The 14,471-nt window shown below is 42.0% G+C and overlaps 1 protein-coding gene across 12 annotated transcripts in view; it reads left to right on the top strand.

Moving 5' to 3' along the window:
• The window catches only part of FAM208B (family with sequence similarity 208 member B), a 70,893-nt gene that overhangs the window by 18,657 nt on the left and 37,765 nt on the right, over positions 1–14,471 (top strand). For 6 of the 12 annotated variants that reach the window (XM_021065042.1, XM_021065041.1, XM_021065044.1 and 3 more), the window contains 9 exons: positions 2,741–2,886; positions 3,169–3,264; positions 5,026–5,098; positions 9,171–9,262; positions 11,276–11,413; positions 11,529–11,659; positions 11,739–11,758; positions 11,850–11,949; positions 13,869–13,969. In XM_021065042.1, coding sequence (XP_020920701.1) covers positions 2,741–2,886; positions 3,169–3,264; positions 5,026–5,098; positions 9,171–9,262; positions 11,276–11,413; positions 11,529–11,659; positions 11,739–11,758; positions 11,850–11,949; positions 13,869–13,969 — 897 coding nt within the window. Of the gene's footprint in view, positions 1–1,911; positions 3,265–5,025; positions 5,099–9,170; positions 9,263–11,275; positions 11,414–11,528; positions 11,660–11,738; positions 11,759–11,849; positions 11,950–13,868; positions 13,970–14,471 lie in introns of those variants that run through there. The other 6 variants (XM_021065047.1, XM_021065049.1, XM_021065050.1 and 3 more) reach the window with 6 other exon arrangements.

Genomic DNA, 14,471 nt, shown 5'->3' with positions numbered 1-14,471 from the left:
GCTCATATTGTTTTGCAAACTTGTTAGCTTATGAAAGTGCGTTGTGTAGGAAGAGACAGTGTCAAATGATTTCTCAATGAAATTCTCATCTGTCTCCCTCATTATAGAGCAGGAAACCTGTGCTTTCTTGAGAGTATAGTTGGGGTCGTTTATTATGAAGTCATGAAAGATTCAGAATTTACTGTGGTTTCCAGCAGCTTCACTTTGGACATGCTTTTCTTTCTGCTAATTGTATTATTACTTTCATAATATATGGCTGTTTAGAGAGTGCTGACTTAATGAGGAATCATTTTTAACCATAAATAGTTTTAGAAATAAAAATATATTTAAGGACAAAGTAAATCATCTCTTACTTGTTCCTCCTTGTTTAAGTCGTTACCTTTCCTTGTAGCTTTATTGGGAACAGTGTTCCCCGCCCTGGTATAAAGTGTCCTCTGACTACATGTATTTGGGAAACCTGTTGTTAGGTTTTGGGCTTTTAAAAACTGCATTATTTCTCACAGTTTTCAGTTTATTATTGAGCACTGACACCCAAAATGGGGATAGATATATTTATAGTATTCAGTACTTCTGATCTATATACTTAATATATATACTTAGAATCTGTGCCTGCCTATCAACATCTTGCAGCATTTAGGGAGGTTGATAATCATAGATTGTTCATTTCCAGTGTTTATGACAACTTTTATTTCTTTCACTTGTAAGCAACATCTTTCTCCAATATTGAGCCTCACAGTACATTTCAGGTTTTTTTGTTTTTGTTTTTGCTTTTTAGGGCTGCACCTGCAGCATATGCAAGTTCCAGGCTAGGAGTCGAGTCCGAGCTGCAGCTACCAGCCTAGGTCACAGCCATCCCAATGCCGGATCTGAGCCGAATCTGTGGCTTGCATCACAGCTCCAGGCAACACAAGATCCTTAAGCCACTGCTCGAGGCCAGGGATTGAGCCCAAGTCCTCATGGATACTAGGTGGGTTCGTTACCATTGAGCCATAATGGGAACTCCTAGATCTTTTAATACTATACTGCCTTTTTAAATATTAAAAATTGTGTTTCCAAAATTGTAGTTTTTAAATGAATTTTGGTATGCATTTGAGCTAGCAGTACAGGTTTATTTGTAAAATAAATTCGCAAATGCATAGGCTCCCCAGTTTGTTTTGAGTAATTAGCTAAATCAGTGTTTTGTTATTTGAGTCTCTTTAGAATATATTTTTTACAGCCCCGATGTACTGATATTGAAAGAAAGAAGGTAAAACTAAGGAAAAGTAAAATAGACTCAATGTAGATCAGATGTATGAACCTCAGAATATTCTTAAATGTGCCATCCTCTTTTCTTTCATTCCTCGCTATTTATAAACTTTTATTTTTGATACTGGAAAGTTTTGTTTATTAAAAGCATTTTAAAATTATCTTGCTAATTGAAGTGTTAAGGCACTTTAGTCCAAAATAATTTTACCGAAATGTTTGCTTTCATTTCTGTAGCAGTCTAGGGTTTTTTATTCTGTTGTTCATAAATTAATTTTAATAAGCTTTTATTTTCTTTAGCTTTTGAACTTTAATGTAATTGGCAGTGCTCTGGTAAAAGTTGGAGGCCATTTCGATGTACTTACTTACACAGTAAGGCCCAAACCTCCAGTGCTGAGTAACTTACTCTACTGTTTATAAATAATGGGTTTGTCCCCTCCCCCAACCTTGTTAAAGAGAATGGAAGGAATGCAAATAGAAGGCAATAAACAATCAAACGCTTAAATGGGAGTTCCCGTGGTGGCGCTAGGAACCATGAGGTTGCGGGTTCAGTCCCTGGCCTTGCTCAGCGGGTTAAGGATCTGCTATTGCCGTGAGCTGTGGTGTAGGTTGCAGACACGGCTCAGATCCTGCTTTGCTGTGGCTGTGGTGTAGGCAGGCGGCTACAGCTCCAGTTCGACTCCCGAGCCTGGGAACCTCCATGTGCTGTGGGAGCGGCCCTAGAAAAGGCAAAAAGACAAAAAAAACCCCTTAAATGTTATGAGAATTCATTAGGCTCAGTTCCTGCTAAAGTGAGGACTCAAAAACTCAAAAGGCCCAAAGACTCAACAACGAGAATTAGCGGGTTGAGTTAGTAATTCTCACCTAGGAAGCATGCCTCTCCTGGGAGGAGGCACATGTCAGAATTTCTGGGATAGCTAGAGAGTATGGAGTATGGTGTGAAACAAGTACTTTCCAAAGAAGTAACCAAGTTGTATTTTTAATAAAACGGTGGTTTTATAATACAACCCATAAGAAGCGAAGTTCCGTAGACAAGTCCAGGCTGGAGAGGAAACCCCACGGCGACACGGCTCCTGGTGTGTCGGCCGAGTGTGCAGCAGTAGCCCCCCCGGGGAAGCAGGCAGGCTGGCGGGGGCTGGGCGAGCAGAGGGAAGGGGAGGTGCCTCACAGGGCAGAGAGGTTCTGAGAAAACCCGGACGAGAGACGGTGGTCTGGGCGGCTGCTGACCACCGGCTGGACACCACCGTCGCGTCCGCTTTTACCCGCTGTGGTTGCAGCTCCCAGCTTTGAACCAGAAGGCTCAGGTCTTGTCCATGTAGGTGGTTTTCTTCCCCTGCGAGGTCCTTTGAGCTAGTGTCGCTGTGGTAGCCCCAGCACATGGCGAATGTCTCATCTGTGTCGGAAGGCGGTAGAGGAAGTGTTCCCTGATACTAGGGCGCCGCTTTCCCGTCCTTTGCTCATCTTAAACTGTTGCATTGTTTTTGTTTGTGTTTTACAGTTTTTGAGACAGTGTCCTTGTGTTCAGACTCTCTCTTCCAGAGGGCAGTTTCAATTCTCCGTACTTCTTACTTGGATTCTGCATCTGAGCATGGTTTTCAGTACAGTCAAGTGACTTTGGTGAAAAATGACATTTTCTTAAATGAGGTGAGGTGCTTGGTACACACTGTGTGTGTTTCATGTTTTAAAGAAGTAGACCCATCATTTTTTTATATATAAGCCTGGTTCTTTTTAGTTACCTCATTTTAGCTGAGATAAAAGATCCTTAGAAATAGTCACTGGAAAGATAATTATATATTCTAGGGAATTGAAAAATAATAAATTTCATTAGTCTTTTAGCTTGGGGAATTCATACGATGCATTTTTAAAATTTAATTTAAAAGGCAGAATGACATGTTTATGGCATTTGATTATTTTCTCTTTATACAGTACAAAACTTTTTACCAAGAAAAAAAAGCAAGTGACTATACTCAGGAAGAACTTGAAGAAACTTGCGGGTTTCTGCTGTTTGAGACCGAAAATCAGGTAGGGGTTCAGCTGTAGAAAGTTAATCTGGGGATATTAATGTACCAAAATAATTATTTCATTAAACTTAAATATTGGTATTTTAATTCTGTAAAGTTCGTCAGATGAGTAGCTGATCAGTCTTTTGTTACTTAGTTCGGTGGCAATGTAAATGACAGTGAAAGCTCACAGTGAAAGAGGTTGATGTCTACAACTTTTTACAGATTTTCTCTTATCTTAAATTCATTTATAATCTTGTGAGATTGGGATTAGTACAGGTTTCTTAAGTATCAATAATGCCTTGTAGATGAATATAATCTGGTTCTTTGAAGCAAGAAAGTCCACGTAGATGAGTGTCATGTTGGCTAAGAGAAAGTCAACAGACATGCCAGTTGGTGGTCGCAGAGGAGAAGGAAGGAATGGATGGATCTTGGGGAAAAAAGAAAAAAGCCTTTTAATCGAGGGAATGGATATTTTTCCATTCTGGTTCATTGTTTACATACATATTTTCTTTTTTTTTTTTTTTTTTTTTTGTCTTTTTTTGCTATTTCTTGGGCCGCTCCCACGGCATATGGAGGTTCCCAGGCTAGGGGTCCAATCTGTGGCCTACGCCAGAGCCACAGCAACACGGGATCCGAGCCGCGTCTGCCACCTACACCACAGCTCACGGCAACGCCAGATCGTTAACCCACTGAGCAAGGGCAGGGACCGAACCCGCAACCTCATGGTTCCTAGTCGGATTCGTTAACCACTGCGCCACCACGGGAACTCCTACATACATATTTTCTACTTCTTGTGGGTTTTCAAGTTTCAGTTACATGGTCTGGAGGGTAGATGAACACCTTCAGCATTCGAGTTCCTTGGAATTACTTCTGCCTGTCTTTGAAAGCTGAACTTACACATCGTTGCTTGTACCTAAATTGTGGAAGAAGGAAACGACTGCAGACGTGTCTCCGAAGACGTGTGTGTCTTCTGGAAACAGTTTTTATTTTATTTTATTTTTTTAACGTTTGCTTTTTAGGGCTGCACCTGCAGCATATGGAGGGTCCCAGGCTAGGGTCCAATCTGAGCTGTAGCTGCCGGCCTACACCACAGCCACAGCCACGGGGAACCAGAGCCGCATCTGCAACCTACACCACAGCTCACGGCAACACTGGATTCTCAACCCACTGAGCAAGGCCAGGGATCAAACCCACATCCTCATGGATCCTAGCTGGTTTGTTGCTGCTGAGTCACGACAGGAACTCCTAGATACAGTTTTAACAGTGCTAGAGATCTATAATCCAACTTAAAGTAATTCAGTGATAATATTTTGGTTGGGTTCATGATTTTTAAAGTTGAACGAGGGTAGATTTGCTAAAGAATAATTAACATTAGCATATAAAATTAAGATTATATAGTAATATCAGAGAGTTTATTTATCAATCATTTACTTCCAAATAAAGTATGATGTGGATTCATAGTAAAAAAGGCATTTGGGGGCAACACATCTTCAGATTTAGTGACTGAGTCCCTAGCTGTAATTGAAATTGTCAGGAGAGGATTTGTCTGTGAGCTTGTTGAATTTGGTTTGGTGGTGACACTTTTGTTAACAGAAATGGTAAAATTTCATGAAGAAGTCTGAACTGTTAATAGTAACTAAGACACAGTTGCCTTGCCTAAACTTGCTCTGAATACATGCAGTGTACAGACTCTGTCTTAGAAAGCCTATAGACTATAGCATTATTTCATTGACTCTCCCAAGGACGATATGATAAGCAAAGTACGATCTTTTGTTTCAAGGCAAAGTTGGTATGTCAGCGTGGACTCTGTGTTGGCAGCAGTGCTCTCACCACTCTGGGTGACCCAGGGAAAGGTAGGTCTGTAAGAAAAAAGAACCTCTTTTACAAGGAGAAGTGGGATTTAGTTACAAAAGACACCTGTATTAAGAGCTAGTTTCATTAATGATAAATAATAACCTTTGGTGGAGTTCCCGTCGTGGCACAGTGGTTAGTTAACGAATCCGACTAGGAACCTTGAGGTTGCGGGTTCGATCCCTGCCCTTGCTCAGTGGGTTAACGATCCGGCGTTGCCGTGAGCTGTGGTGTAGGTCCCAGACGAGGCTCGGATCCCTAGTTGCTGTGGCTCTGGCGTAGGCCGGTGGCTACAGCTCCGATTCAACCCCTAGCCTGGGAACCTCCATATGCCGAGGGAGCGGCCCAAGAAATGGCAAAAAGACAAAAATAATAATAATGATAATAACCTTTGGAATCAGAGCTTTAATCCTGTAAATGAGCTTCGAGTCTAAGGCTTAAGGTTTTCTAATAGGAGTTACCTTTTTTAAAAGGAAGGTTGGACTAGAAAAGAGACTGAAGGTGTCTTTCAGTGCCAGGAGATGGGCGGGGTCCTCCAGGGCTAGGGAGCCTGTCTTCTGAACTCTCACAATGGCCGTGGGAATGGGGAGTGGGTTCCACGTGGCAACTGTGGAATGCGAGGAGTAAGAGAAAGGACACAGCCGCCGTAAGGCTTTCCCCTTAGACCACAAGGATGTTAGCGAAGGAGAAGGAGTAGGAAGCTGATGAGTTAGGAGAGAAGAGGTAATCTTACGGAGAGTGTGGATAAGCACGAATAATTTCTTTAAGCTTCACTTTTCTCATGTGTAAAATAGATGAAATTATCTTCTAGACTTGTTGTGAGGATTACGTGAGGCTATGTAATGTGCTCGGCTTGGCGCCTACACCTAGTAAGCGCTCAGTAGATGAACACGACGCTTTAGTGAGCTAAGTTGTAGAAGTACTGAGATTGTCCCGAGTGTTTCTGGGAGCTCTCCTGCTGGTGGTGAAAGTAGTTGGAAAAGGGATTAGGACAGGATTTGGGGGCTCAAGGGGGCAGCGGGTGGGTATTAGTTGAAGCCAAAGGTATCGTTACGTGGGGCAGCAAAGAACAGAACTTTTAGGTTGTTATGGGACCGAGGGATAGGGCCCTGGGGAGGGGACAGGAAGAGGGCGCCCCGTGGATGAAGAAGCAGGAAGTGGAGTTTCTTTTCTTTTTTTTTTTTTTTTGTCTTTTTGCTATTTCTTTTGACCACTTCCGCGGCATATGGAGGTTCCCAGGCTAGGGGTCCAATCGGAGCTGTAGCTGCTGGCCTACGCCAGAGCCACAGCAACGCGGGATCCGAGCCGCGTCTGTGACCTACACCACAGCTCACGGCAACGCCGGATCGTTAACCCACTGAGCAAGGGCAGAGACTGAACCTGCAACCTCATGGTTCCTAGTCGGATTCGTTAACCACTGCGCCACGACGGGAACTCCCAAGGAAGTGGAGTTTCACGGAAAGCAGAAGGATGCAAGGAGGTGTGGCAGTGTCCGAGGCTAAAGAAGTTGGAGCTCAGGACTGAGAAAGATTATCAGGCTTCATGGCTAGATTCCTGCTGACTATTTTTTCAAATAACGGCTTTAGTGAGATAAAATGCACACACCATTCCGTTCACCCATTTAAAGCATAGAATTCTGTGTTTGCAGTGTATTCACAGAGTTGTGCAGCTGTCAGCACAGTCAATCTCAGACCATTTTCATCTGTCACTTGCTCTCCCCCCAGCCTAGGCAGCCACTGTGTTTTTGCCCCTGTGGAGTGGCCTGTTCCTGATCTTCCACATGAATGGAATCACGTGTCATCTTTTGTGACGCCTTTTACGTAGCTTCGTGCTTTTGAGGTTCATCCATGTTGTCAGCATGTGCTTCTCTGGCTGAATCGTATTCTGTTGTACCACATTTTCTTTATCCATTCAGCAGTTGATGGATATTTGATTGTTTCTGCTTTTTGGCTATAGTGAAATTGCTACTCTGTACACTCCTGTACAAGTCTTTTTTTTTTTTTTTTTTTTTTTTTTTTTTTTGTCTTTTTGCCATTTCTTGGGCCGCTCCCGCAGCATATGGAGGTTCCCAGGCTAGGGGTCTAATCGGAGCTGTAGCTGCCAGCCTACGCCAGAGCCACAGCAACGCAGGATCCGAGCCGCGTCTGCAACCTACACCACAGCTCACGGCAACGCCGGATCGTTAACCCACTGAGCAAGGGCAGGGACCAAACCCGCAACCTCACGGTTCCTAGTCGGATTCGTTAACCACTGCGCCACGACGGGAACTCCTCCTGTACAAGTCTTTTTGTGGACATGTGTTTTCATTTCTCTAGGAGTGGAATTGCTGGCTCAGGTGCTAACTCTGTGTAAAAGAAACATTTTTTAAACTTATATTCACCACTTCAGAGGACATGAAAGGGGATAAATTCATAACCCTGATGACTGTTTACATAAAACCCTTTTTTCCTTCTCCCTGATTCTTTTTAATCCCCCTCTTTTCATTATGAAAAGTTCATAGAAAAAGTAGAGAGCATGGCATAATAGACCTATCACCTACATTTAACAGGTGATGTTTTGCATTAATCTTCATTTGTTTTTGTTTTTGTTTTTGTTTTTTTTTGTCTTTTTGCTATTTCTTTGGGCCGCTCCCGTGGCATATGGAGGTTCCCAGGCTAGGGGTCGAATCGGAGCTGTAGCCACTAGCCTACACCAGAGCCACAGCAACGCGGGATCCGAGCCGCGTCTGCAACCTACACCACAGCTCACGGCAACGCCGGATCGTTAACCCACTGAGCAAGGGCAGGGACGGAACCCGCGACCTCATGGTTCCTAGTCGGATTCATTAACCGCTGCGCCACGACGGGAACTCCTAATCTTCATTTGTTTAAAAAAACTTTTTTTTTTTTTTAAATATGAATGTGAACTACAAGCAAATGCCTCAGCTTCCATCTCCAAAACTTAAGGCCATTTTCCTGCTGCAGGCTCACGAGTTTATTATTGATGTTTGAGAGGCTGGCTTCGGGGTACAGTTGATGTTTGAAAGGTGGAGCAGAGGTTGGATTGTTCGTGACAAATACACATTCTTCGTAATCCCATGTAGTGGGGCTGATAATAAAGGCGCACCACGGCCTGTTGTATAGTTTTTGGCTCAAATAGAAATGGACAGTTCTGTGTCTAATAGGAGTCCTTTATATTAATCTAGTGTATCACGGTTTTAAAAGCTTATCAATCCTTTGAACTCTTCCTGAGAACCCTGTAGTTTATGTGTTTATGACCCATGCCCACCCTCTCCCTTAAGTGACATGCCCCTCAGGCACGTGGTTGTCACTGGTAGTAAGAGAAAAAGTTGGAACTGGAACCCAGTCTTGTGGCCACGAATTTATTGCTCCATCCACTGTGTCAGTGTTCTCACCGCTGTCTTTGTGTTTTCAAAAGAGAGGCCTCAGTTGAGGAGGACCTCTGAAGTCTGTCCTTGCCTCTTCCTGCCCGCTGCCGCCTTTGGGGATCCCCTCTCCCCTCCCGGAGACTCGCTTCTTTCTCTCTTCAGCAGCAGTGGCGTGTCATGTGGCTGCGGCGGTGAACGAAATGAGTAAAACCCCCTCCATGCAGCTTAGTCTGTCAGAATAAGCTGCTCAAACGCAGGGACCTTGTTTGTGTCCCTTTGTGTCACTGCACAGAGCTGCCGTGTAGTAAAGCTTAGCACGCATCCAGTCTGAGTGCTTAGGGAGACTTTTTGCAAACAGTAACTTGAGAATCAGATTAATTACCAGTAGGCCTTTGAGTGATTGCGTGGAGAAAAAATAAATGAAAATTTTCCAAAAGTGTGATGCTTTTATCCCTTTTTAGTTATTGTGCCCAACTAGAAAATTGGTTGTCAAACTGATATATCCTACCTTATCTTAGCTCTAATGTTTCCATACCTTTAGAATATCTCAAATACTTTCTAAAAGGTAAGCAGTTTCAGAGTAGTTTTTTAATATTAGCTTTTATTTTCTTTTGTGTTATCTTATTTAAAGGTAGCTGTACAGGTGAATTGTGTATGTGAAACAATCTTTTACAGTGTAAGTTAATCTACATTTTATACTTTTATAGGTGTATACATTTCCAAATACTCAGACTATCTTCAGGCAAGACCTTGGTATCATGGGAAGTCTGGTTATGTTGTAATTTTTAATCTAATTAAGGTAAAGCCTAAACGTGCTTCTATGTAATTTTTCTTTTAAAAGCAAAAGATTATCAGTCTGTGATACTGTTCTTTGTAGATCATTTGCTAAACATAGTCCTTTCCTTGAAAGACAAAGCTTTTGTTGTTGTTGTTCGTTTAATAGATGATCTATGAATATGTTTTAAGAAAAAAATTCAAAATAATACAACAGGTATTCAGTGAAAAGCTTTCCTCTTACCTTGTCCCACAATACCACTTTTTAAACATTAAATAACAGAAAACAAGGAGCTGCTTATCAACAAATGTGATTTCAGTTAGAAGAGGTGAATTTAGAAGGCAACATACTTTTTTAACCCTTAAACATCTGGACCTTGTTCAGAGCTGTCTGTGGCACCTGAAACTGATTGTCTCAGAAGGTTTTAAGTGCCCTGAGAGCGTCCAGCACAAGTGAATCATGAATAGAATTTTCACTCTTGATAGCAGGGAAGCTCTGATTTTAGAAGTTGGGGACCTTTTTGAGGACATACTCTCTTTTTGTTTTGCTTTTGTTTTAGTTTTCCTGCTGTCTTAAGTTCTTCGGCTATAAATGAATGTGAACTCTTCGTATTCCAGAATTCCAAATTTGTCCTCAAGAACTGGAGGGAAAGTAGCATTGCATTGACACACAGTCACTGCTTTAGTTTTGCTGCAGGCAACATGCCTGTCCACTCAGATAACAAACCTTTGGAGTTTTTTTTTTGTGGGGTGGGGAGTTGGTATTTATGTTTGCTTGTGCCTCACTGTTGGTTCCATGCCTCTGTGTCCCACCTGTCTGATGGAGACTGCTGTTTAGTTTTGCCTGTATTCTCTCCTTACATCGCTGCTCAGAAGCCAGCCCTGCCCAGCATCAAAAGGTGTTTGATGGCGAGAGGATACAGGTTGTGACTACTCTCTGAGAAGTACCATTATATTATTTGTCTTAGTATTGCCTTTGGCAGGCCTATCAATGAAGAACCAGGACTCTAATAGCAAATATGCAGACATATATATACACACACACACATATATTTTTAAGTAATGCATCCTGTAGAAATCAAAATAAAAGTTGCCTATCATTTTACACCTCTTTTTGGTATATACTTTGTGTAATTTTTGTCATGTATGTCTATATTATTCAACAGCTTTTAAAATCATTGTGTGATAGTTCCTTGCATGGTAAACTCAACAGTTCTCTTTTTCCTTTTTCTGGGACTTATGTAACCCTTGACGAAGAGAAATCCAATGGGCAACTCTTATCAACTCTTCAGTAATCAGAACCACTGGCCTGTTAAACGTTTCACTGTGTTTTTGTTCCTCGGTGATTTGCTTCGTCCTGGCCTAATAGAATTTATCTTGGCCTGTGATTTACATTTGATAACTTAATACTTCACTTTGGAAACTCATCTTTTTGAAATTTCAGGTTTCACTTGTCATTTTTTTATGATATAGTCACTGAATAGCTGGCTAATCTGATAGCCATGTAATTTCTCTTTTAAAGAAATGAGTCTCCTAAATTTGGGGGAGTAATTCATGTATTCTTTTGATACTGTGGTAAAGTTGTGGACATTTGCCTGAGAAAGATGTCCAAACATATCAGATTTTTTTTTAGCCATACCTGCAGCGTATGGAAGTTTCTGGGCCAGGAATTGAACCTGAGTCATAGCTGTGGCAACACCAAATCCTTAACCCACTGTGCCGGGCTGGAGATCAGACCTGCGCCTCAGTATCGACCCAAGCCGCTTTAGAGACAAGGCTGGATCCTTAATCCACTGTGCTACAGCCGGAACTCCTCAGATTCTTTTTTTTTTTTAATTTTAAGGGTTAAATACAAATTTAATGGGGTTCATGGATGTTAACATTATTGGTGGCCCGAAGATGATTTTCTAAGAACCGTAGTTCTTATTAACACATAACTGTTGAAACACATCCTTCATTAGGCTACTTTTAAATAAATCCTAGAGTAAGATTGTTGCTGTTTGAAGACATCTGATTAGTCTTAATGTCTTCATTCTAGGGCAGAGTCAGGTTTGTGTCTGAGAACTATACAAGTAACTACACTAGCCCGTCTTCTGGCTACGACTGCCACGTGGCTGTGAATACTCACAAGGTTTCTCACAGGACGAGTCATTTTCGCACCTTTGAACTGAGCCAGGTATAATCATCTCCAAGATACATTTCTGAATCTCAGCCCGTGCAGGGTTGAAGTAACTTGGTGTGTGTGGAATTCTGCAGTGCTAGCCTGATAATGTTGATGTTTCTCGTTGCAGTATTACCTCTATGAACTCTCAGGCAGCACCGTTGCTGAGCGACCCAGACAGATCTGTCCTTATGTGATTGTAGCTTTTCAGTACAGGGACCCTAAAACCATGGCAGCACCACCCCATATTCCTAAAAGCTTGTAAGTAATTATGTGCATACTTTGTTTTACTGGATTTGTTTTCTTTGCTCTCATAAAATTGTTTTTTTTTCCCCCCCAGACTTGAACTCAAAGAAAATGGTAAGAAATTATCTAATTGGTTCTTTTCGGGTTTTTTCATAGTAAATATTTTGTTCACAAATAAACAGTTTCTTGCCCTCGCTTTCTACAGTTTTCATCTCTCCATGGAAAGGGAAATTAATTATTCAAGGCTATCTGCTGTGTGATATAACTCTATGGTCCTCTTACGGTACAGGGGTTCCAACACAAATGTAAGTATTGAATTAGTGTCCTTTATTAATGCTTGTATAATTTTTAAACTCTCATTTTAAGGTCTTGCTTGTTGGCACTAGTATAAAATATAGCAACTGTACTTGGTTTTAGATTTCTCTTGGGGAGGAGACCTAAGTCCATCTCGAAATTCTGACCTTTGCTTTGAAATAAGTTAGTTTTATAATCTTCGATAAATTACTTTTTAAATTTTAGTATCTTAATCCATTCATGGGAAAACAACCTCTCTGGCTAAGTTAATTTTTTTGATGCTGGAAGTTTGACTTTCCCTGAGAAAGAAATTGAATTTGTCTAAATAAGAGATGCAGCAGATTATAGCCATTTAATTCTGTTAGTCTTTATTAAGATGTGCAGTATTTAATTTTCTAATTTTCACATGATTTTCCTAGGCTAGTATTAAAGTGGAAATTGTGTCATGTAGTTGCATTAAGACGAACTGTAATATTTGCTTCTGGAGATCTATAAGGTTCCTGTGATACCTTCTTGTTTATTCTTAGTTGGCACCCAAAACCATTAAAAGTGAGATATGCTTTAATTGAAAAACACTGTCAAAATTGGTGTGCCATCAAAATTCATTTTCTTCTATGGGCCTTTTTTAAGAGAGGGAATTTATAGGCAATGGAATAAATAAGAATTCTGCGAATAAATAAATGACAGAGAAGGCAGAGCTCCTCACTGTGGAGAACAGCTAGTAAGTACGGAGGCAGTGATGGAGTCAGGTCACATTTTGGCAACACCGTGATGATCCGTGAAAGCTTGATGCTGCTTATGTATCTCACAAAGGAAAAATAGACTTTACAAGGAAGAAGTTGCAGATACTGTCTTTTTTTTTTTGCTTTTTAGGGCTGCACCTGCAGCATGTCGAAGTTCCCAGGCGAGGGGTTGAATCGCAGCTGCGGCTGCTGGCCTACACCACAGTCACAGCCACACCAGATCCAAGCCGCATTTGCCACCTACACCACAGTTTGCTGCAGGATCCTTAACCCATTGAGCGAGGCCAGGGATCGGGATCCTCATCAGGTTCATAACCACGGAGTCGTAGCAGGACCTCCCTGCAGATGGCGTGTTAACGCAGTGGTTGCGTCAGCATCACCAGGGGAGGAGTAAATATCATGTGCTTCCTGACACGACGCACAGAGAGGGACACAGCTGTCGCCTCTGGTGTCTGGCCAGTCTCATCCAAAGGCGGCTGGAACACGTCCAGATTCAGGGGCGTTCTGCAAAGTGAGTGGTCTGTAGAATTCAAACTGTCAGGGTCCTTCACGCTAAAGGGAGACTAGAGAGACGGCGGTAGAAGTGGTGCTTCATCTGGTTTGCATCCTGGACCAGAGGAGGGAGGGCCTTTTGTTACCAGGACCTTAGCGAGGCAGTTGGCAGCACTTGAACAAGGCCCGTAGGTTAAAGAATGGTACGTATCATTGTTAAGTTCTTGATGTTGCTAATGGTGGTTATGTAAAGAAGTGTTTTTCTTAAGGATACACAGAAGTATCGAGGTGGAGAGGAGGCAGAGTTTTGAGAAGGGAGAGGTGGTCGGGGTGCAAGATGCGCGTCTGGTGTGCTTCCCTCGGTGGCGTTGCCTGGGAGAAGTTGCCAACACTCACATAGCATAATTTTTGGGAAATTCTTATTCCAGTATGCAGAATTCTGCCACACATATGGGTGTTTCAGTTATAACCAAAAGGCATGTATTCAGAAAATGTGAACGTGTTTACAGACCATGGTTTATGAAGTCGTATATTACAAAATCTGTAATATTTATAAACATGTACATTATTAGACCTGGAGCTTATAGATTAATTTGGTTCTAATATTTTTGTTGGCATTTATGTTAGAAAACCAAAAATCATGACACCATGGTTTCAGTGTTTATTATATGACATGATCCTATTTTGTTTTTTAGACCGCATGAACTGGATTTTAGATACGTAATGAAAGTGTCATCTTTGAAAAAAACACTACCAGAAGCTGCTTTTAGAAAACAGAATTACTTGGAGCACAAAGGTCTGTTCAAATGTAGCGGCACCCTGCATGTCCTGAGCCTTTTCCAGTTATTTTCCACTCGCTCTTTCATGCACACGCGCACGCACACACTCTCTCTTACTTTTGTCCTCCCTAACTTAAGTGATTTTCAGAGGGTCTTTGTGGAAATTGGGGGATTACTGTGGGATTCGCTTCCTGAGAGGCCAGCTAGAAATAATGGAAGGTAGTTTCACTTGACATGGCAAAGACGAGCTTTAATATAGAATTGAAGGAGTTAAGCAAACAGAGATATGCTTAGAAATATATTCCTTCCAGGGAGAGCAGCGGTTTGTTTTTACGTATTTACATATGTTGATCCTGGAACAACATAGGCTCGAACTGCCTGTGTCCATCTAAGGCGGGTTTTTTCAGCACTGCGTGTTACAGTGTCACACAGGGGAGCTCTGCCTAGTGGTTCACCGCGGGGCAACTGCGGTGTTGGAGCTGAAATTCTGACTGCACAGGGGTTGCGGGAGAGGTGTTC

Source organism: Sus scrofa, chromosome 10 (genome assembly GCF_000003025.6).
Source record: "Sus scrofa isolate TJ Tabasco breed Duroc chromosome 10, Sscrofa11.1, whole genome shotgun sequence".
NCBI lineage: Eukaryota > Metazoa > Chordata > Mammalia > Artiodactyla > Suidae > Sus > Sus scrofa.
Note: the sequence above shows the minus strand (reverse complement) of the source record. Positions and strands in the feature narration are given on the sequence as shown.